This window comes from Trichomycterus rosablanca, chromosome 1, assembly GCF_030014385.1.
Source record: "Trichomycterus rosablanca isolate fTriRos1 chromosome 1, fTriRos1.hap1, whole genome shotgun sequence".
In the NCBI taxonomy this organism is placed as follows: domain Eukaryota; kingdom Metazoa; phylum Chordata; class Actinopteri; order Siluriformes; family Trichomycteridae; genus Trichomycterus; species Trichomycterus rosablanca.
The window spans coordinates 27,250,920-27,276,191 of NC_085988.1; the positions used below are offsets into that span (position 1 = coordinate 27,250,920).

General features: G+C 39.2%; 1 protein-coding gene across 1 annotated transcript in view; it reads left to right on the plus strand.

Annotated features, from left to right (window-relative positions):
• The window catches only part of brsk2a (BR serine/threonine kinase 2a), a 393,831-nt gene that overhangs the window by 317,074 nt on the left and 51,485 nt on the right, over positions 1 to 25,272 (plus strand). The window contains exons 5-9 of the mRNA XM_063001316.1: positions 1,565 to 1,681; positions 13,727 to 13,760; positions 13,897 to 13,965; positions 17,970 to 18,116; positions 25,023 to 25,054. Coding sequence (XP_062857386.1) covers positions 1,565 to 1,681; positions 13,727 to 13,760; positions 13,897 to 13,965; positions 17,970 to 18,116; positions 25,023 to 25,054 — 399 coding nt within the window. The remainder of the gene's footprint in view (positions 1 to 1,564; positions 1,682 to 13,726; positions 13,761 to 13,896; positions 13,966 to 17,969; positions 18,117 to 25,022; positions 25,055 to 25,272) is intronic.

Sequence of the window (25,272 nt, forward strand, 5' to 3'; positions counted from 1 at the left end):
ATCATGTGCCAAAAGGGTGGGCATCTGTCATCCTCCTCCCCCACCTTGTCAGTCGGACAGATAGTGCCCAAATGAGAAAAAGAGCAATATGCATCCATTGACTCACGGCTAGGGATTGGCATATGCCAAAAATGTCACAATGATTCATGTTAAAAACATATTCCAATGCAAAAGATGCTGCACAATATTGCTACTTGGCAAGCGGTTTTTGGACACCTGACACCTGAATATCACAGCCAAAATAGCAGACATTAATATGAAATGTGTCTTCCTTTGCTATAATAGCATTCTTTACTATTTTGAGAAGGCTTTTTACTGGACTTTAAAAGATGTCTGCAGGAATTTGCTTCATCCTAGCCACTAGAGACTTTGAGAGGTTGCACACAATTTTTGGCCCTGGATTGGAGGCAATACTTATTGTAAAAGTGCTAGGCTAATAATTTTAACTTTGATTTTATGGACACTCTACTCATTCCATTATTGTTAGCCAAAAAAGAGAAGTGCATCTTATGATGGGTTGTAGCATTAGGGGTTCACTTTACTGTAACTAGGGGACCTAAACAATGAAAACAAGCTGAATTTCCTCATCCACCACTCCTTATGCATGATAGTATGATAGTTGCCATCAATCAGCCTGTTCAGAGTCTAATGCTGGCATACTTTACACCACTTTGTGCCTTGTTAATGGCATTTTGTATAGTGATTTTAGACCTATGGGGGGCTGCTAAGCTATAAAAACTCAGTCCATGAACCGCCTAAGACTTTTTTATTATTATCATTGCTGATTTTAGCTTCAGAGACAGTAGTGAGTGTTGCAACCTGGACAGATTTTGTTTTAATGCACTTTGTGCCTTAGTACTCAGTGGTCCCATTCTGTAAGCTTATGTGGATTATTATTTTGATACTGTTATAAAACAATTTGATTTTATGCTTAATATAACCTGAATGTTAGTATTATGTTGCTTGTGCGTTAAATCTTTATAGTTGTTAAATCTTTATGTTGGTGCTTGAGGTGAGGCTGGGAGTCTAAAGTACAGAGATAAGCAACATGTCTGTTGTTAAGCTGTTGTAAAATATTGTAAGCAGATAAGAAACAACAGTTAGCACAGAATGGAGGTTCCAAAGTCCAACACCCAATGTAATGTGAATAGAGCAGTATAAAGGGAGGCCCACAGTTCTGGTTCTTGTTCTTCTTCAGATACAGCGCTGTCAGAACCCATGATCATGCCAATAAATTCTCCCTCTTTGTTTTCTTTTATCATCTGACCTTATGTTTTTCACCCCAATACTGAGCTGTTGTTTCTCCTAGAAATTTTACTTTACAATAACAGTAACTCTAGCACAGCAGAAATGTAATCATGTCAGTCCTGCATTAAAAGTCACTAAGCTATTTATTAATAAACATTCTGCTGCCAGTGTTTGTCTATAAAGATTGCACAGGTCTATGCTTAATTTTGTTAGCTACAGGTGTGACTTTGCCAAACAGGTGTATGTTGCATGTACAGTAAATACAATTATCAGTCACCTGAATGTTCATAATGAAATGGTCATTGTTGTCTTGCAGCCACCGGGACCTGAAGCCTGAGAACTTGCTGCTAGATGAGAAGAACAACATCAGGATAGCAGATTTTGGCATGGCTTCTCTGCAGGTTGGGGATAGTCTCCTGGAAACCAGCTGTGGGTGAGTAACACTGATTATATCTTTAAATAACACAACAGCAAGGAAACTAGGCCCTAGACATCAGCTATTAAGCTAAGAACATTGTCCACAAATGAACTTTTATTCAGATGGGCTTTGTTAATGAATGAAACCTTTCCCTCACCGGCATAAAGCTATATATTTAATAGCCTGTAAACATAGTACATTTCTGCGGTACCAGATGTCTAGTATAGCGGTAATAATTCCTCTTACCAATCACACAAAAACAGTTAATGTTCTTTCATCCATCAAATAAATTGAACCTTATAAGCTAGGTCGTTTCAGGACAAATGAAACTTCAAACGCTGCATCAAACAGTGCTGCAACAAATTGCAACCAAGTAAGGTTGCAAGGTGCAACATGAAGCTTTTGTCCTGTTATCAGAAAACTGCTTATTCAAATTCTGACAGTTCATCTCTACTGTCATCAAACAGAGCAGCGGAAAATGGTGAACTTGTAACTAGACTTGGATGATTTTTCTGTCTAGTGATATTAGTAATGCAGGCACTATCCAGAAAATACATTTCTAGATTCAAAGCTAGGTTGTCTGGCTTAATATATTGATCACTTGCCTACATGACCACCAGTTATACATTTTAGTTGATGATTTATTGTTATATAAAAAATTGTGACCAGTTATACTTTTAAACAATTATACATTTGGTGTTCTATATGATATACTGCACATACTATACCATACTATATTATGCAGAACAGTCATTACCAAGAGCAATGATTTAAAATACACTGCTCAAACAAATTAAGAAAACACCTAAATCACACATTGGGGATGGCATGGTGGCTCAGTTGGTAGCTCTGTCGCCTCACACCAAAAAGGCCCTGGGTTTGATTCCCAGGTGGAGCAGTCCAGGTCCTTTCTGTGTGGAGTTTGCGATACTGTCCAAAACTATCCATACTGTCCATGACTGTGTTTGACATTAAAAGACTTGAACTGATGAATCTTGTGTAATGAGTAATTACCTGTTCTGTCATGAATGTAGAAAAGTGTGTAAAACATGACGTTAAAATTTTTATAAATAAATTAATAAATCATACATTGGATCTTGATGAACAAAAGATTCAATTTAAAAAATCTTTACTGATATAAATTGTGTCATTTGTTTAGAACATTATGAAATAACAATGGTCAGTGGAAACCAAAATCGTCAACCCATTAAGGCCTGGATTTAAATTCACACTAAAAATGAATTAAAATCTATTTTAAAGGCTGATCCAATTTGTGTGAATTCATCACGTCAACTCATAATGTGACTCAGTAGTGTGTATGACCCTTACATGCTTGTATGCGTCCATTACAATGTCTCGGCATGTTCCTGTTGAGATGGCAGGATTATGTCCTGTGGGATCTTCTCCCAGGCTTGGATTAGATCATGAGTGAGCTGGACAGACTGTGGTGCTACTTGGCTGCATTGGATGCACAGATACATAACGTCCCATGAGTTCTCAATCGAATTCAGGTCTGGTGAGTGTGAAGTCCAGTTAATGGCTTTGTAATCCAGAAACTGCCAAACATTCTGGCCACATGAGGCTGTTCATTGTCCTGCACCAGGAGTAACCCAGCTCCCACTGTACCAGTATAGGGTCTGACATCGGCTCTGATGATTTCATTGCGGTACCTAACAGCAGTCAGGGTACCGCTGACTGTCAGCTTTGTGTGACCCTTCAAGAATATGCCTTTTTGTTTGTTTATTTAGTAGGATTTTAACATCATGTTTTACACACTTTGGTTACATTCATGACAGAACAGGTAGTTACTCATTATACAAGATTCCTCAGTTTACAAGTTTAATGTCAAACAGTCATGGACAATTTTGTATCTCCAATTCACCTCACTTGCATGTTTTTGGACTGTGGGAGGAAACCTGAGCTCCCGGAGGAAACCCATGCAGACACAAGGAAAACATTCAAACTTCACATAGAAAGGACCCAGACCGCCCCACCTGGGGATCAAACCCAGGACCTTCTTGCTGTGAGGCGACAGTGCTACCCACTACGCCCAGAATATGCCTTTTCAAATCACTTCTGACCCACTGCCAAACAGGCCATGCTGTACGATGTTGCAGGCATGCAAACCAGTAGCCTGCTGAAGGTAATTTTGTGAGTGTCTGCCAGTGCTCCTTCTGTAGCAGATATCGGTCCTGCTGCTGGGTTGATGCATTTTTATGGCCGTCTAGCTCTCCTCATGTATTGCTTTACCACTTGTGCAGACACAGGCTCCTGATTGGCACAAGCAGTGCTCCTGATTCTTGATTGGTTGATTAGGGATCACTCATATTCTTATAGTATGTAATACTCTTATAGTATGTAATTCATTGATGTGCGGTAGCTCCTACAGTGTTCAGATCCCCCGTGATGCTGCACAAGTAGCACTTACATGGTGCAGTGCCTGGCTTCAAGTATCTCAGAGGATGCACATAAGCTCTTACTCTTACAGAGTGGTTTATATTTACATTTACATGAATGTGTTCAGCAAATGCTTTTAATAAAAGGACACAATTAAACAATTATGTGTAAAGAGCCTTGCTTGAAAAGACCCTACAGTTGTTGATTGGTGGTGCTGGGACTGACAATCTTTTCGTAAAAAGCGTAGTACGTCAACTGCTGAGCCACCTCTGCCCTTGTTAGCTAGAATAGTAACTGTCCTTTGGTAGAGGAGAAAGCTTTAAGAATGATGCTTATATGCTAAATTGCATTTCCTATGCTTCAAGTGAAACAAATTGCAGTTTTATAGTATCATTAAAGAGATGATTAACATTGCATTCATACAGTATAAATAGTGTGTATTGATTGTTCACATGCAATAAAGAAGGTAAGGTAGGAACAGGTAGGGTGATTGCACAAGGCCCCCAGATGTTTCAAAATGCACATGCTTAACAAAAGTGGCTAAGGTTAGTCCAGTAACTCCCAACAATCGATTATGGATAATCTCATTGACTGTGTGCTTAAAGTACTTCATCTGGCTGAGAAATACTGCAGTCCTGTTCACACATGGTCAGTTTTATTGATAACTGTGTCAAATGCTGTTTTCCACTAGCCATGTCAGTCATGCTCAGTACAACACACATATGCTCTAATTTCCCATCCTCCCACTCAGACTGAAATAGACAGACAGAAATCCAGCTTTCTTATTACTTGACATTAACTGAGGTTCATTGCTGTGTAAAGACATGTTCGAGCCAGTGCTTTAAACGAAATGAGCTGTTAGAAAATCGGTGTGGCCTCTTCTCCTTTTCCTGTAGCTTTAATCTAATGAGGTCAACAGTGCTTGCAGTGGAGAAACGGCTGCCTCAGATCTGTACGGATACCAGCTTTTCCTTCCACTTTTTCATCTTTTTCTTTTTTACACACTTTGCACAAACAATGCTTTGGACTGATGCAGAATCACGAATGAGAATGAATCCCATTACCAGAAAAGATTCATTTGAGATCCCCCCCTTTTTGTCATTGTCTTGTCAGTAAAGAGGAATCGACTCATCAGTCATCTGCGCCTACACTGATCAGCCATAACATTAAAGCCACCTCCTTGTTTCTACACTCACTGTCCATTTTATCAGCTCCACTTACTCTATAGGAGCACTTTGTAGTTCTACAATTACTGACTGTAGTCCATTTGTTTCTCTACATACTCTTTTTAGCCTGCTTTCACCCTGTTCTTCAATGGTCAGGACCCCCACAGGGCCACCACAGAGCAGGTATTATTTAGGTGGTGGATCATTCTCAGCCCTGCAGTTACCATGACATATTGGTGGTGTGTTAGTGTGTGTTGTGCTGGTATAAGTGGATTGGACCCAGCAGCACTGCTGGAGTTTTTAAATACCGTGTCCACTCACTGTCCACTCTATTAGACACTCCTACCTAGTTGGTCCGCCTTGTAGACGTAAAGTCAGAGACGATCGCTCTTCTAGTGCAGCTGTTTGAGTTGGTCATCTTCTAGACCTTCATCAGTGGTTACAGGACACTGCCCTCAGGGAGCTGTTGGCTGGATATTTTTGGTTGGTGGGCTATTCTCAGTCCAGCAGTGACAGTGAGGTGTTTAAAAACTCCTTCAGTTCTGCTGTGTCTGATCTACTCATACCAGCACAACACACACTAACACACCACCACCACGTCAGTGTCACTGCAGTGATGACAATGATCCAACACCCAAATAATACCTACTCTTTACAGAGTAAAAGGAGGTTAAAAAAGTATGTAGAGAAACAGATGGACTACAGTCAGTAATTGTAGAACTACAAAGTGCTTCTACAGTATATGGTAAGTGGAGCTGATATAATTGACAGTGTGTGTAGAAACAAGGAGGTGGTTTTAATGTTATGGCTGATCTGTGTACATGCCCTATCTGCCGGCCATATTTGGCAAGGCGGAGGGACATGATTCCGTAACTGAGCCATGCTGTCAATCTCCAGTGCAGATTAGCTTTTTACAAGTTACTTTAATTTAATGTTAAGCTAAATTACTTTTTTCACAGAACTAGTCATTCATATATTCATATATACATATATACTGTATATATACTGTATATATATATTTTTTTTAACCTGAGTTTATTCTTTTACATGTCATATAAAACACTGCTGGGTATGTTTAAGAGATTTTTCATGCCTAAAGTGATGGCTCACCCTGAGTAGGTGTTAATTAAATGCGTTCATCTCTAATGCTCACTACAGGTGATCTGATTGAATCTACCATACATGCTTGTCTGCTCCTCAGTGGGCTTGAAAACACTTATCTATGGTTCCTCAAGGACCAGAGCCAAAGAACACTTTTCTCAAAGTGCAAATAAATCTTCAAATATGGAGGCCTCTCTTTTTTTACCCACTCAGCAATAAGTGAGCATGTACTCAGCAGCGCTACAACTTTCTCCAAGGCATTATTACAGAGAGTGAATGTGATTCTGTTCTCATGTACATTACAAACCACAATGGCACCGTCTGCTGACTGATTGTTTCATTTAAATTGCTCATGAGAGAAAATATATCAGATTGTGACTCAGTATGCGAGTGTAGAGATGCATACGGAGGCAGTATTATGAGTTGAATCTCAGAGACGTGCAGTTCATCTCCCAGTTGTTGAAGTGCAAATGGTATATGATATAATTAAATGAAACCACTGGTCCTGTTTCAACCAATTGTTGAATGATCTAAATTTAGATGATCTAAACAGCCAGTTTTAGCCAGCTGTGTTAATAATGTTAGACATTTTAATGCATCTGTATGCATCAGGTCCCAACACCTGATTTGCTAATAGTGGTACAGTGGAAGTCAGAAGCTGTAGTCAATAGTAATAACTAATTAGGAACTAGGAGATCATGCCATGATCATTTTTCTTATATTTTTTTTTACAATCTAGTTATTTCCAATTCCAGATTACAATTCCTCTGCCGCTTGCACCACCCCCATGCTGGCCAATGAGAATCAAACCCTAACACCCACCCCCTCCTACACATATGCAGTCAACTACTACTTTTTCCACCAGCCAGCAGCAGATTTTCACAAAGAGCCATGCTGCTGATGTAGAGTCCTATGAGTTCTATGCCCTCTGTGTACTTCTAATGATGTCTAACCGTCCCCTTTCCCAGACATGACCAGACCAGAGAACCGCTCTCTGTAATGATCTAACAAGCTAGCTTTTCACACCACTGCGCCACCCGAGCACCCCGACATTATATGACTTTTTATATCACTAAATGTATGTATGATTTTTTTTTTACCCAACAGGTTTTGTTGTATTTCAGAAAATCGTAAATGAAAATATAAAAAGAATTTAAATTCATGAAGGTTTTTGAGATAAAAGACAAATATGTTCAAATGATCAGTTTACAAAACAAATATTGTTCTAAAATTTTTGAAATTACATTACTTTCATGACATGACTGTCATTTTTGGCAATTTTTTAGCTTGTTTGAATGGAAGACATTTAAAAGAATCAGGAAAAATATGATTCTTTCCATTGAATATATCAGAATCTTTACCAGTTATCAGTTTACATGGAATATTTACACTATATGACCACAAGTATGTGGACACCCATCTTTGTTATTAAAGATGTTTCAACCACACCTATTCTTAACAGGTGTATACATTAACTATGTGAATTAAGAAAGCTGCTTTCACTTTTGTGGCAATAGTTCCTTCAGGACTGTTCCCATGTGCTCAGAGTGAGGTTCATAAAGACATGATTTGAGAAATTTAGTATGGGAGAACTTCACGTCCTGCACAGAGCTCTGACCTCGACCTTACTAAACACTCTAGGGTTAGGGTTAGAAATAAAACCAAATGTCAAGACTTCTTGTCCATCATAAGTGCTTGATCCTACAAATGCTCTATGAACTTAATTGGACTCAAATGACCACAATTGTCATGTGTCAAGCTATATTTGGCCGTATATTTTGAGGGATCTTCAAAAAGTTTCCGCAATTTTATATTTTTTGTGGATAGTGTGAGGGTGGGAGGAGTAGTAATTGGTTGTGACTGAGAAACTGAGTGAGAGCTTATAGTCTATATATACTATATATATATTGTTTATGCATTTTCTCCCTTTTTTCTCTCGACTTTTGGCACATCCAATTGCCTGATTATGTCATGCTTCCTCTCCACTAATGCCAGCCCCGGCTCTGATTAAGGAGAACGAAGCTAACCCACGCCCCCTCCGACACGTGGGCAGCAGCCGTATGCATTTTGTCACCTACACTAGATGAGATCAGCTGCGGATCAGCCTTGTGTACAGAGAGACACACCGATCTGATCAACGCACTTTTTCCCCGCCCATGTGCAGCCGCCATCAACCAGTCAGCAGAGGTCGTAGTTGCATCAGTTATGAGAGAGTCCCTATCTGGCTTAATGCCCCACCCCTATACAAACAACAAGCCAATCGTTGTTCATGTGGCCGCTTAGCCCAGCCAGCAGGCAGAGCTGAGACTCGATACAATGTATTCAAGATCCCAGCTCTGGTGTGCTAAGCGGCTCAACCAAAACATTTTTTGCTGATGGTATTAAAAAGTTGGTACAACGCTGGAAAAAAATGCATAGGAATGTGATTATGTAGAAAAGTGATGTCATTTGTTTTTGAAATTCTTAATAGAGTTAAAATAAGTGTGGAAACTTTTTGAAGAACCCTTGTATAAGCAATCACTTGTGTATGTAAAACTAATCTTGTTTTACTCAGACTTAATATGTGACAAGTCATTAAAACACCTACAAGTGCTTTATGTCTTTCACCGACTTTCACCGACAATAACTTTTGTATGTTGTTGTTGATGATGAGAACTGTTATGTAAATGAAAGAGGAAATGAGCTCTAGCAGATAGCTTGGAGAGGATTAATGCACTGACACTCTGCCCTACAGGCATTCCCTCAAACCCAGTTCTTATAATGTCCCTTAATTCATCTCACTTTTCATCTCATATGCCAAAAACCCAGGAGAAAGTTTTGCTTGGCTAATATTCATGTTGCATATTTAATATCAGAGCTTCCTTGGGAAAGTTTGTTAGGGTAAGTCTTAGTAATGCTGTGAGTCTTTATAAATGCAGGAATAAATTCCCTGGTAGATCATCAAATGCAACATGATTGGGTTTTACAACAATACAGAATGAAGAACGCATTTTAAGGTTGTAAAATTACAAACTGAATGATATGCATGTCATCTTAGGCTTAGTGTCTGAAATCATTAGAAATGAAGCTAAAGCTGTTTAGGATCTAAAGGAAATTGGATGCACACAGGCTTTGTCAGTTGATCTTCTCCTGCTTAACCTAAATTGGAACTTTTTATTTGTATTACTTTGTTATGTATGCTGTATGGCTTAAGTATGTGGACACCCAACCATGAGCTTGTTGCAGGCTAATTAAAGAATTGATTTTATACCTGTTATCACTGGGCATAGCTGAAACACTCACTTTCTTAACTGCTTATTAAATCAGGGCCACGGGGGGTGCTGAAGCCTATCCCAGCTTTTCAATGGGCGCAAGGCACACAGTAACACCCTGGACACGCCAGTCCATCGCAGGGCAGGCACACACCCATTCACCTATAGGGCAATTCAGTGTCTCCAGTTAACCTGACTGCATGTTTTTAGACTGCGGGAAGAAACCGGAACTCCCGGAGGAAACCCACGCAGACACGGGGAGAACATGCAAACTCCACACAGAAATGACCCAAACCGCCCCACCTGGGGATTGAACCCAGGACCTTCTTGCTGTGAGGCGACAGTGCTACCCACTGAGCCACCGTGCCGTCCGCAGCTGAAACACCTGAACTTAATTATTAAGAGGGCTGTACACATACTTTTGTACTTGTAGTGTATGTGTAGTTAAACTACACATACACTATAAGGACAAAAGTATGTGGACACATACATATTAATACATACAAATACATATTAACATTTACACATACATATTAGCATAGCAGTCTGCTTATGTAGTCTGTGTGTAAAATTGCTTGGGATGTCAGCTGATATATTTATTATCATGGGCCTTGACAGCGTGCTAGGAGCGTGTGTGCGCTATTGTTAATTCTCCTGAATGGTTTTAGCAGAATTGTATCTAACCAAAGCTGTACATTCCTAATGGGGTCTGATTGGTAGATCAGCATCATATAAAAAGTAATGTTAATTCAGTCAGGTGATTTTAAATGGCAAGGCTGTTAGAGTGGGTGCTGCATAGCAACATGGGTTATGAGGAGCTTAGATATATCTCCTAAATTGGAGATGGGCAGTGATAGCTCAGTGGTTAAGGTACTGGACTAGTAAACAGAAGGTTCCCGGTTCAAGCCCCGCCACCACCAAGTTGCCACTGTTGGGTCCTTGAGCAAGGCCCTTAACCCTCAATTGCTCATTGTGTTCCGCTCCTTGTGTAAGTCGCTTTGGATAAAAGCGTCTGCTAAATGCTGAAAATGTAAATGTAAATGTAAATCTCCAGTCAACTATACTATTTTGTCCTGACTAAAACATGCACAGAGACCCACCACACTGGATCATTCTGATCCACATACTTGAATTGGCACAAAATTATAACATTTACTAAAGTTTTAACACCACAGAAAAGGTTAGATGAATGCATACAAAATAAAGAAATATATACCAATGAGCCAAAACATTAGGACCATGGATTTCTCAAAACATCTGTAGGAGTCCTTGACCAATCCATTGTACCAGGACATTACCAGCAGGTCCATAAAATTATGGATGTTGTTAGGTTAAGTGTCCGACAGTGTCCATTATTGTCCAGTTTTTCAAACCCTGGGTCCCCTTGGGTGGGTCGTGAGCCAAAAAAGTGTCTTAAATAAAATAATAATGATTAAATAAACTTCCTTTAACTGGCACATAAACACAAAATGAACTGGTACATGAATGCCCCCAGTGGAGGCTTTACTTTACATCTTGTAAACCACAGTGGGACCAGATTGCCACATTTTTATTAATTAAGTATATTTTGTTTTGTGTTTTGTTTTGATGCATTGTTTGTGTTGCCTGGGTCATGGTACAAATCATGGACAAAATGTGGGTCACCTGAAAAAAAGTTGATGTCTGCATGCCCATTGTCAATTCCTTCAAAGGTGAAAAGAAGTTAACATGGGCATTTTGAGTGGCCTGCGACCATCTACCTCATACACAGAAGGCTGTGATGTGACACCTCATCAGCAGTTCTGAAATTATCTGCAAGTTGAGCCACAGTAGCCCTTCTGTTGGTCCACAACCAGACACTATAGACGTATGTCCTCTGGCATCAATGAGTCTTGGTTGTCCAACAACCTGTAGTTTGTCTCTTATTGAACACTGTCAGTGGGTGCTCATCACAGCTGCCTGTAAGGACCCCCGTTGCTGTTTTGGATAAATATCCAGCCTGTCATCTAGCCATTAAGATTTTGCCCCCAGGTCTTTAGGCTGCTTATACAACACAGATATGACAAGAAACTTCATCAGCCTAAGAGTGAATGTATCCCTGTTTGTCACATGCACGATTGTTAGAAAATAGGCATTATTACGTGTAATTTAGGGGTGTTCCTAATGTTTTGGCCCATCAGGGTATGCCACAAAAAAAAGACACCCACCGTTTTTTATTACAAAGTTTTAGCATTAACATTAGCATTTTGTTAACTGACTGATATAAGCTGCAGCAAACCTCTTAGGGGCTTTTTGAAGACCCATAAAAATGCGATTATCATTATTTAAGCTGCACCAAAAGAAATGATCTCAATTAACCTGTTGCTAGGAACGGTGGGCAAACAATAAGATTTTATAACAGAAAGCTTATTGGATCAGTATATTATCACACCAGCGAAGGTTAATGATGATCTTTGTTCCATTTTTGTGATTACATATTGTTTATTTAATCCTCTACTCTCATCTAGTTTGTGCAAGTTTTAAACAATGTTAAGACGTTCGGTAATACGACACCTGGTGAAAACTTTAAGTATTTACTGTATGACCGATTCTGAATTGCTGTTAAGGATGTAAATGGCGCACTTTAGCGTTGTGTATATTTTTATCATGGTGACAATAGCTTGAATGTGAAGAAGCACTTGTTTTCTCCTCTTGGATACCAAGCTTAGTTCTGTTTCAATAGGAGCTACTTCAAATATTTATTAACGCATACTAATATAATACAGTACATACATTACAGGATATTGTATATACTTCCAACCCACTGAACAGTTTAAAAATGCAGATATATTTAACAATAGTGTAATGTACAGTACCTGCATACAGAGGGCACAAAGTGAATAACAGGCCTCATTAAGCTTAGCTCTTTCCCTAACGCGTCTATTAAAACACAGTGCATTCTGTTACAACAAAGTCGCTACACTATATAAACTATCAAAACTACTAAACTCATCAGATTCTAAATGAAAATTGCGCCATGTATCACAAAATAGTCAAATTGATCCACTTTATCATCACTCCATAATGCACTCACACCCAATAAGCGATAATGAAAGTTTCAAAAACACATAAAATAATATTTACACAATATAAATTATAACAATTGCATGCAAGCATTCTTCAAAAAGTTTCTACACTTTTTTAACTCTATTTATTAAGAATTTTAAAAACAAAATACATCACCTTTGGGTAAATTAATATTGAAAAAGAATAGTAATATAAGGAAAGTAAAATATTTACAACTCAAATAATACTTTGGTATATTAATCCAATTTTTCCAATGATTCTTAATAGCTTGCTCCAACAAATACAGCTGTCAACAAATAAAACCCCTGAAGTGATGAATCTAGTGTAACAACATACCACGGCTACAATGCCATAAGCTGGAAAAAAAAAACTATAGAAAATTAAAAGTAGCTTTAATCTCCTGCGTAATAATTTATTAGTATAATTGATATGTACAACGACGATCTTTCCAATATTGTGTTGGTCCCCCTTTTGCTGCCAAAACAGCTCTGCATCTACGATGCACTGTGTATTCTGACACCTTTCTATCAGAACCAGCATTAACTTCTTCAGCAATTTGAGCTACAGTAGCTCGTCTGTTGGATTGGACCACACGGGCCAGCCTTCGCTCCCCACGTGCATCAATGAGTCTTGGTCAGGGTCACATGACCCTGTCAGTGGTTTACCACTGTTCCTTCCTTGGACCGGAAACACCCCACAAGAGCTGCAGTTTTGGAGATGCTCTGACCCAGTCGTCTAGCCATCACAATTTGGCCCTTGTTAAACTCAATCAAATCCTTACGCTCGCCCATTTTTTCCTGCTTCTAACACATCAACTTTGAGGATAAAATGTTCACTTGCTGCCTAATATATCCCAGAATATAAGTGCCTGAATATAAGTGTTATTCACTTCTCCTCTCAGTGGTCATAATGCTATGCCTAGTCAGTGTAATACTAGAAAGACAATGGCATTAACCCCATTAAACTCATAAGATGTTTTTTTTGTTTGTTTTTGGTACCAAAGGTTTGTTACCTTATTCAGAGTTAAAACGTCCTTAGCATTGGGTCAAATGCAGATAATGGGAGTTGAAGTAATGACTCATGTTCTGTCCTTTGCACAGGTCTCCTCACTACGCCTGTCCGGAGGTCATTCGGGTGAGTGTGTACTGACAGGGCTTGCTAATGACGTTCTCAACAAGCCTGATATAGCTTCTAATTACTCTCTGTCACTTGTAATTCTCACATTCTCACGCTTTCACATTCTCTCTCTGTCTCAATTTCCTTTCATCAGGGGGAGAAATATGATGGGAGGAAAGCAGATGTATGGAGCTGTGGGGTCATTTTGTTTGCTTTACTGGTGGTGAGTGCAACCATTTGTCTTTAAATGCTTACGGTCAATACGAGCTCATTATGTTTGCTACCCAAGCTGTAAAAGAAAACCCACATCATTTATTAACATGCTTTTTTGTTTGTATTGTTAATTGTTGTTTTAAATTACCTAAGTTAATGAGTTAACTTAAAATGCCATTGATATATTTTATAATGTTCATAAAATGGTAATTTAATGTGGGCAAAATACTGCTCGTATTTGTTGTCAAGTTGTTTAGTCATTTTTACACTGTAGCAGCACATTCATTCATTTATTTATTCATTGTCTTACCACAGCTTCATCCTATTCAGGGTCGTGGTGGGTTTGATTTACTGGGCAAAAGGCAGGAAACACCCAGTTCATTACAGGGCAAACACACATACTCAGTGATACCTAGGGGAGACTTTAGGTAGGGCAGTTGTAGCCTAGCGGTTTAGGTACTAGACTAGTAATCAAATGGCTGCTGGTTTAAGCCCCACCACTGCCAGGTTGCCACTGTTACTTCTCAATTGCTCAGACTACATACTGTCACAGTACTTTAAGTTGCTTTGGAATAAAAGCGTCTGCCAAATGCTAAAAATGGAAATGTATCTCCAGTTAACATGACTGTATGTCTTTGGACTGTGGGAGGAAACTGGAGTACCAACTGGAAACCCACGCAAACACAGGGAGAACATGCAAACTCCACACAGAAAAAACCCGGACTGCTCCACCTGGGACTCGAACCAAGGACCTTCTTGCTGTGAAGCGACAGTACTTCCCACCCAGCCACCATACTACCCCAATGTCGCAAATTCACTATAGGCGTGGATGAAGCCTGAGTGGTGTGGTCAGGGTGCTCACCTATTTAATGCTGAAACCAGGAGGCGCAGAAAGTCCAGCTACTGACCTGCTTTCTGAGATTTTGTGGTATAAGTCCCAGGCTCAGGGGTATAAGTCTGTCACATATAGTGTAATAATTTATTTCTAAGTTCTATGTAGTTCGCCACAGTATTATTCTACCTTGGATGGAATATACGTGTATGGATTCTTTTTTTCTCTGTATCGGTGGAGAAACGCTCCCTTTGCACACTCTCATACTTAAACATCTACCTGTTCCCTCAATTCAAAATGATTTGCGTAGACAAAAACACTTAGCATCACTACATGCTAATAGATCAGTTTGACTTTCAGTTAAAAGCTTGTCTCTTCCTCTTCCATTAGCCCAGTGTGTGTGTCCATTCAAATCCCTATCTCTTCTGTAACCTTCACTTTTTTCCCCTGTATTTGCTGGGCAGTTGTAGCCTAGTGGTTAAAGTACTGGACTAGTAACCATAAGGTTGCTGGTTCAAACCCCCCAACACTGCCAGGTTGCCACTGTTGGACCCTTGAGCAAGGCCTTTAACTCTCAATTGTTCAGACTGTATCATGTCACAGTAATGTAAATTGATTTGGATAAAGGCTTCTGCTAAATGCCAAAAATGTGAATGTATATTCTATCTTACTAGTTCCAATGCTCCCTTATGCCTCTGTTCCCTTTCCTGACCTTCCCTTCCCTACCCTTGACATTCCTTTTCTTCCCGTACCTATTCTTCCATTCCATGCCCTGCTTTTCCTTCATTTTCTCCTTACTTTACCTCCTCTTTTTTTCTTTTTCTTTCCTTCCCTCCCCTTTTACACTCTGTCTTTTCCCTCCATCCTTCCCATTTTATCTTCTTACCATTACTCACTCTGTCCTGCCCTTCGTGTCCTAATGCTTACCCTTTTTGGCGTTTCCTCCCCTGACCTTGCCTTTCACTGTCATCCTCTTTTCTGCATCACCCTTCTCTGCTTTTATTCCTGTAATTAACCTTCATTCACCTTCCCCTTCTAGTTCTGCTACCTTTTCTTTCTCACAATCCGCTTTCATACCCATCCTTTAACCTTTTCTTCTATAGATTTTATTTACTTTACCATACAACCCTGACTAGGAATTTCTTTTCATCATTTGCCTTTTTATCCCTTTTTTGTTTATATCATTTCCATGATTTGTCAATATTTTCTTGCATTCCCATTTCAACACTTTCTCTCTTCATTTGTTTGGTAGCCTTTTCATACCTATATTAATTATAATTCTATCTATACTTTTTCTCTTGTTTTACCATTCGTTTCCCTGTACTTCACAACAGTTTCCAACACTTTCCGTAGCTCTTTTGCAATTTTTTCAATTTCCTACAGTCCCTGTTCTTTATTATTAAAGCTTTTATAAAAAGTGACTTACAAATGTCACTGAATATAACCCAAGCATTAAGGATTAGCTTTAAGGGTTAAGGGCCCTACTCAAAGGTCGAACAGTGGCACCTTGGCAGAGGTGGGGCTTGAACCAGGGACCTTTCGATTACTAGTCCAGTACCTTAACCGCTGACCTACCACTGCCCTTATAGTTTCTTACACTATATTGACACCCCTTGCTAACAGGTGAAACAAAACAATTATATAAAGGAAATTATATGCTGGGCGGCACAGTGGCTCAGTGGGTAGCACTGTCGCCTCACAGCGAGAAGGTCCTGGGTTCAATCCCCAGGTGGGACGATCCGGGTCCTTTCTGTGTGGAGTTTGCATGTTCTCCTCGTGTCTGCGTGGGTTTCCTCTGGGAGCTCCGGTTTCCTCCCATAGTCCAAAAACATGCAGTCAGGTTAATTGGAGACACTGAATTGCCCTATAGGTGAATGCGTGTGTGTATATGTGTATGTGTGTGTGTGGCGCCCCGTCCAGGGTGTTACTGTGCGCCTTGCGCCCATTGAAAAGCTGGGATAGGCTCCAGCACCTCTAAGATCACTTAGAGGTCACTATATTTAATACCATTTGTTTTTTAAATTAAATGAAATGTCCAACATGCTCTTTGTCAGGTGTCCAAATACTTTTGGCCACATAGTGTACCTTTTTATCTTTAGGCTTATCTTCTCTTCTCTTTGCTTACTTTTGTCTCTTCTAATCTTTCTTTTGTCAATGCCTTTACTTGCCTTTTCCTTTCTGTCATTGCCATACCCTTCACCTTTTTATTCTGTTCTTTCCTTTTCTGCATAGTATGCCTTTTCTTTTACACCTACCTTTTTCTGGGCCACATTATTAAAGGTTTTTTTTTCTTGTTTGTCCTGTTTTTCTATAAAATATTTATTCTCTTGGTATGGATGAGATTGCATGGTGATAAAATTGTTTGAAATACAGTCTGTCTGAATTATAAATCTGAAAAGAATCAAAAGAATCCTCACTAACTGCCACTGGGAGAGATATGTACACAGTCGGCCTTTCTGTTTGGCATTTTAATTTGATTGTACAATATTTTCTATTCCCATTATTTCTGCATTCCACTGCCTACCCGAGAGGCTGGTTAATCAAAATGAACATGTTTTTATCCGAGCAAAAATGAGGAAGAAAAGGGAGTGTTGGGAATGTGTACATGGCAAAGCCCTTGAAGTGACTTGGTTAAGCCACTATTTGTTTGATTGTGTTTGACAGCATCTCTCCCCTGATCATGCTTCTGATCATCAGCTATATGAGCCTGGCATCACCACAGAGCAGCTATTCATCAAAAGTGGCAGTGCCACAAATCAACTGCTCGGTTAACAAGAATTGTACCAGGCAACACTAATTGTGAAAGAAGTGAAGCTGTTGTCATTTCATTTGTGATCTTTTGTATTTGGAATAAATTCAGCAATGCCGGGATTCATAACAATGTCATGCCAGGACGATCGGAAGGGTAATGTTAATGGCATCTTGTCAAATGTTTTACAGCTAAATGTAACAAGCACAGTAGGCATAATACAGAAAATATAGATTTTAATAAAAAATAAACACAGACTGACTGACAACCTAATTTTTATTGCCGTCTTAGAAAAAAAAAAGTCTCGATCTTAGAGAAGTTAGGTTTTATTGATGTGTTCTCTTTCAGCACACACAGATTAATAACTGAAAACTCTTCACTGGCCTAAATGCATTTGGTTTTGTTCACTATTTATTTCTGCTCTTTCCTGTAGGGAGCCCTGCCATTTGATGATGATAACTTACGGAATTTGTTAGAGAAAGTGAAACTGGGAGTGTTTCACATGCCACACTTCATTCCACCAGACTGCCAGAACCTTCTACGAGGCATGATAGAGGTGGATGCTAGCAAACGGCTAACGGTGAGATCTATTTATTTTAATATTGTTACGACCCTATGGGCCATAATGTGTTTTGTGTAGGGTGGTTTTCCCTGTGCTACAGATTTGCGAAAGATGCACAAAGATGTGCGAAGCTACCACCAGGGGGAGACGCCTATAAAAATGAGACCTCTTGAGGGAAGGGGGGTGCTTTGCTTGTGACGTGGTTTCTGTTGCATTTCCGGTTCTCCCCAGCATGTTTGAATGAATGCCACATCATTCTAATGCTAACAATAGAGCTTTATTATGTGATTTGGAGTTGTATGGCTTCGTGTTATTGTGATCTCTAAAGGTAATTTATTGGTGTGACTAGAGGATCTTTAAGGACTGAACTACAGTGATTGATAAGAAAAATCCTGTATACCTTCACTTTTATGGAGGACAGAGGGTTTGTGTTTGCCTTGTTTTTTTCTTTTTCTTCTGGTTTTGGAAGTTAGGTTAGAAATTGTATTTGATTTTCTTTTGTTTTTTAGGTAAGTTAAGTTTCTTTAAAAAAATAAGTTTTCTTTCCTTCTCTCCCCTATTGTTATTCTAAAAACATACTTTTGTCTAAAACCTTGAACTATTGAAATATAAAACCTAATATGTGATTATTGCAAAGCTGGTTGTATGTGTGAGTTGAGGGGAACCGGGAGGGCACGGATGTTTGTTTTTTTATGTTGCAGTCTGACCTAGACTGGGTTGTAACAATATATTTAAAATATTTATTAAAATATTTATTTGTGGGCACATTTGGCATCCATTATGCTCTTCGTGGTTCAGTTGCTTGTGTAAATGGGGCATGTTACCTGGAAATTGGTTAATTTACATGTTAATTAGCTTTCAAGGGCGCTGAAGGCAGCTTTAATAATAAAAGGTATTAATGCTGTGTTGAAGTCATTATGCCGTGCAAGTGTGTAATAGGCCTATTTAACTACTTGTTGTCATATAAACATAATATAGTCAATAATTAATGTTCATATTGGTTTAACGGCTATTTTCAAATGATTCAATGATGATTTCAATGATTTTTCCCATTATTTAATCAGCCAAGACCACACACACACACACACACACACACACACACACACACACACACACACACACACACACACATATATATATATATATATATATATATATATATATATATATATATATATATAAATACTCAAAATCTTGCCGTAATGCCCTTCGTCTAGAAATTTGTACCCTTAAATTAAACGTTTTGCTGAGAAATTGTGAGAATCAGATTTTTATTTCAGTGTTTTTATATTATATTTGTGTTATTTTCAGTGTATAATTGTCAGAAATAACCCCCATTATTTTACATTAGCCTAAAATGTATGCAGTTTTACAGGACCATGGAACACATTAACAGGTTTTCCATACATCCTTATGGGAAAAAAATACCTTGGAACTCCACGTCTTTTAAACTCAATGCCAGTCCCAGAACCAATTGACGTTGAGTTTCAAGGTACCAGTGTGTGTGTGTGTGTGTATATATATACAGTATATATATATAATTCTCTAAGTTCAACATGGGAAAGACAATTGAACACAATACAAATAAGGGAAACGTGTGTTGACCTTAAATACTTCTAGTCAACTGAAACTGTGACAAATCAGCCTGGACGAGGAACCTAGTTTGGTTTATTCCCATGGCAAGTGTGGATAATGGTATGATAGGAGAAAAAAAGACTCTGTAGGTGAGTCATAGAAAAAAACAGTAGCTTGGGATCATCAAGTCTCCAAAACCATCATCAGATTGATCCTTGCAAACAGATTATATAGAAGGCTTGCTGGGGGAAACCTTTCCTGTTATCTAACCACAGATGTGTTTATCTAACCATTAGGTGGTTTTGTTGTAAAAGAATAATGACCTTACGTAAAAGAAGCAGATGTCCACTCTTAGGAATAGTAGGGGATTTGTTCACCTTGGTGGGGGTTTTACCTTCCATGAAAAGTAGGACATTTAAAAAATTTGTCAGGCGCTTAGGTGGCGCAGCTGTAGAACACACTAGCCAACCAGAGCTGACATTTAGAACTCATCCGGGGCGCCTACATGAACAACGATTGGCTGTTGTTCAGGGAAGGGGGGGGGGTGCTGGAGGGAATTCCTCATAACTGATGCAATTATGACCTCTGATTGATGGTGCCTGCACAGAGACGGGGGATGATGCGTTGATCAGGGTGTGGCTCTCCGTACACAAAGATGAACTCGCCTTGTGTAGGGGAAAAGATGCAGTCGGCTACTGCACACGTGTTGGAGGGGGAGTGTGTTAGTCATGGCTCTCCTCAATCAGGTTGGATTTCAACATCAGTAGAGAGGGAGTGTAATGCAATAGGGTATTGTATATGACAAGATTGGGAGGAAAATTGGGGGTGGATGCAAAAAAAACCCTGTCAAATCTACCTATCTCTGCCATGGAACTAAAACTAGGGTGTCTCTGGGTCTTCCAGCAGGACAGTGAACCAAAACACAGATAAACAAATAAATAGTTTACTGTGCATCTAAACAAACTACTGTCATGGGAATCTCAGTCCCCTGATCTAAACCCCATAGCCCATAGGAAATATAAATATATATCAGAAAAAAAGATATTGGGGAAAAAATTATTAAATTCACGGGTGACAATAATTATGGCACATGTGGTTTTGTAAAAAAAAAAATTTTTAATGATGATTTTTCTTCAGAATAAATTAACTGCAATTTAAGATTTGATTTGTTCTGATTATTTTTAGTGTGAGACTAAGCTAATTTCTTTGAAATTCCAAAGGGGGCCAATAATCACAGAAAATTATTATTTCTTGATGAGGATTCTTTCTTCTTGGAATAAATTGACTTCATTTAAAGTTTTTTTTTTAAGCTTTTTAACTTCTTAGAAGCATTTTTACTCTTTATTACCAGGGGTGCTAATAACTGATGAAGGGACTACAACATCTGTATTGTATTCTAGGTTGTTCTCTGCTGCATCTGTCTGCATTTTTTCACATTTTATGAACAACCTTGGCATTATGATTTAAGGTGCAGGATGAAAAGACAGATAAATAAATAATAAATCTGACCTGACGGTCTGGTTTAAAGACGGGCTGCTGGTCCGAGCCGTGCCCTTTGTTTACACACTGGCTGCCCTGTTTGAAAAGCAGCATGCATATTGAGATAGCGAGTGAAGGCTACGCACACACAACTCTATCAACATTGTGACCCTTTGTCTGTTTGTGTTATGTTTGTTTGCTAGCGTTTCTATGAATGCTAATATCACACACCTAGCAAGACTCCCTGACTGTATTTTTACCTGCCTTGTTGCACCCATTCACTCACAATGAAGAAGCCCTTAAGCAAGGCCTTTAATCCTATCTGCTCCTGGGGTGCCATACAACGGCTGACCCTGCTCTCTGATCCCAGCTTCCCAAAAAATTGTTGTACTGTACACGTGTATATGTATATACACTGATCAGCCATAACATTAAAACCACCTCCTTGTTTCTACACTCACTGTCCATTTTATCAGCTCCACTTACCATATAGAAGTTTAACAATTACTGACTGTAGTACATCTGTTTCTCTGCATACTTTTTTGGCCTGCTTTCACCCTGTTCTTCAATGGTCAGGACCACCACAGAGCAGGTATTATTTGGGTGGTGGGTCACTCTCAGCACTGCAGTGACAATGACATGTTGGTGGTGTGTTAGTGTGTGTTGTGCTGGTATGAGTGGATCAGACACAGCAGCGCTGATGGAGTTTTTACATACCGTGTCCACTCACTGTCCACTCTATTAGACACTCCTTTCCCAGTTGTTTCACCTTGTAGATGTAAAGTCAGAGACAATCGCTCGTCTATTGCTGCTGTTTCAGTTGGTCATCTTCTAGACCTTCATCAGTGGTCACAGGACGCTGCCCACAGTGGAATATTCTCAGTCCAGCAGTGACAGTGATGTGTTTAAAAACTCCATCAGCGCTGCTGTGTCTGATCCACTCATACCAGCACGACACACACTAACACACCACCACCATGTCAGTGTCACTGCAGTGCTGAGAATGATCCACCACCCAAATAATACCTGCTCTGTGGTGATCCTGGGAGAGTCCTGACCATTAAAGAACAGCATGAAAGGGGGCTAACAAAGCTTGCAGAGAAACAGATGGACTACAGTCAGTAATTGTAGAACTACAAAGTGCTTCTATATGGCAAGTGGAGCTGATAAAATGGACAATGTGTGTAGAAACAAGGATGTTAATGTTATGGCTGATCAGTGTATGACAAATGAAGGCATTAATTCATTTATTATTCATACAATGGGTGTTTTTTTTTTTGTTATTAGCAGCTAAACATGCTTGGTTTTTTTTCTTTTTTTTTCTTTCAATAATTAAGGATTCAGCCCATTAAATTAAACCCTGATTACTCATTTTAGTATAGAAGGCTTTGGTAGATGTGAACACTGGAGTCAAGTCATAGTTGGCCATCAACCATTCTTAAATGATGCTTAGGCAGACAGATCATCTAAAAACATTTGTATGCAGTGTGAGAGTTAACCTTAATTCAATAATTAGGTCTAGAATGAACTAAAGGCCTGCAGCAGGTTAGTGGCAAGTCAGTAAGTTGTGGACATTTTTTGTGACAGAAATTACCTTACCATATGATTTAGTTCTTTCTTGGGTGTTTTGTTCTGGTGTAGTTTTTGTCATAAGCAACTGCAGTTCATTTGATTTTCATCAGTCACTTTATCCTGGTCAGGGTCATAGCAGGTATGGTTTCACTGGGAAACACTGGACACATGTCAGGAATACCCTTGGGATTCTCCTGAGTTACCATTGCCCTCCTATAAGGACCTTTTAGCACCAATTCAGAAATGAAACCCTCTGTGTGTGTGTATGTTGACTTTAAGTATTTTACTGGACTGTGATTAGATGTCATCTGAAACCATGAGCAGTGTTAGGTTTATCTAGCATGTATCTCACTAATGGTACTTATTTAGTAATAACATTTCATACACGGCATGGTGGCTAAGTAGGTAGCGCTGTCGCCTCACAGCAAGAAGGTTCTGAGTTCAATCCCTAGGTGGGGCGGTCCGGGTCCTTTCTGTGTGGAGTTTGCATGTTCTCCCTGTGTCTACGTGGGTTTCCTCCGGGTGCTCTGGTTTCCTCCCACAGTCCAAAGACATGCAAGTCAGGTGACCTTAAAATCCTAATAAACAAACAAACTTAAGCCGATCAGCCATAACATTAAAACCACCTCCTTGTTTCTACACTCACTGTCCATTTTATCAGCTCCACTTACCATATAGAGGCACTTTGTAGTTCTACAATTACTGACTGTAGTCCATCTGTTTTTTTGCATGCTTTGTTAGCCCCCTTTCATGCTGTTCTTCAATGGTCAGGACTCTCCCAGTACCACTACAGAGTAGGTATTATTTGGGTGGTGGATCATTCTCAGCACTGCAGTGACACTGACATGGTGGTGGTAGGTTAGTGTGTGTCGTGCTGGTATGAGTGCATCAGACACAGCAATGCTGATGGAGTTTTTAAACACCTCACTGTCACTGCTGGACTGAGAATAGTCCACCAACCAAAAAGATCCAGCCAACAGCACCCTGTGGGCAGTGTCCTGTGACCACTGATGAAGGTCTAGAAGATGACCAACTCAAACAGCAGCAATAGATGAGCGTTCGTCTCTGACTTTACATCTACAAGGTGGACCAACTACAGTAGGTAGGAGTGTCTAATAAAGTGGACAGTGAGTGGACACTATTTAAAAACTCCAGCAGTGCTGCTGTGTCTGATCCACTCATACCAGCACAACACACACTAACACACCACCACCATGTCAGTGTCACTGCAGTGCTGAGAATGATCCACCACCTAAATAATACCTACTCTGTGGTGGTCCTGTGGGGGTCCTGACCATTGAAGAACAGGGTGAAAGCAGGCTAAAAAAATGTATGTAGAGAAGCAGATGGACTACAGTCAGTAATTGCAGAACTACAAAGTGCTTCTATATGGCAAGTGGAGCTGATAAAATGGACAGTGAGTGTAGAAACAAAGAAGTGGTTTTAATGTTATGGCTGATCAGTGTACAAATACTGTTTAGCCACAAAGCTAATTTCTGGTATGGGCTTTAACTGCTTATAAACATCTGCTTATAATAGTGTAACATAGCAAATAAACTTTTATGCTTTATGTCGGACTGTTCCTGGTAAAACTAAATGGTATAACAGGCATCTACAGAAAAGGTAGAAAATAAGGGAGTGGATGGGCAGTTATACTAGAACAAGGCATAATGGAAGATAGAAGCCTTAAATTACAGATACAGTGACATGAGCTTTTTTCTTAGAAATTACGTTGAGAAATGGCTTTTTTCATTTTATAACATTTTAAATATAGCCCAACAGGATTATTTATTTTTAATTCCTTTGTAATATTCTTTACATAATCCTTAACATTACATTTAATACTATTAATAATACTTTTAAGTGTGTAAGATTTTTAACACAATGACAATTTAATGCCTGTTTGTGTGGGTTGCTAAAGATTTAGGATTTCTGATGAATACTCCTCTTTACCCTGTTAGGCATAGTTATGCAAATGTTGATTGGATCTTCAATGCTTTCATATTTGAGTTCTGTATCATTTGTCACAGCAGTGCTGATTTATCGTCTTTCAGATGAAGAGTGATCGCGCCTCTCTTTGTCCTGATTATGTTCTTATTTCATCTCTTTTCTGCTCTGCCCCTGTTTCGCCTCTCATTTTATCTGCACAGCCATTTGTGTCAGCATGCACTTTCTAATGTAACCTCTCCTCCTCATGCCCTACTCGATTTTTAATGCTGAGATGAAAGATGTTAAAGATATTTTAAAGATATCAGGCTGCTTTGTATTCTAAGTGTGTTCTGTTTTTATTTCTTGCAGTTAGAACAAATCCAGAAGCACACATGGTACATGTAAGTACATCTCTGTTTGTTTACCTACTAACAACTAATTACAGCTAATTACTAATTACCTAATTACAGCTAAAACAGTCCAACTCCAACTTCAACAGGTTGGCAGGATAAGATGATAAATGCTTTAGAAGTTAGAAGTTCCTTGTATCCTCTAGTGGACATATACTTGTTATAACATATACATAACATATAACTGTTTAAAAAAACAAATTCCAAAC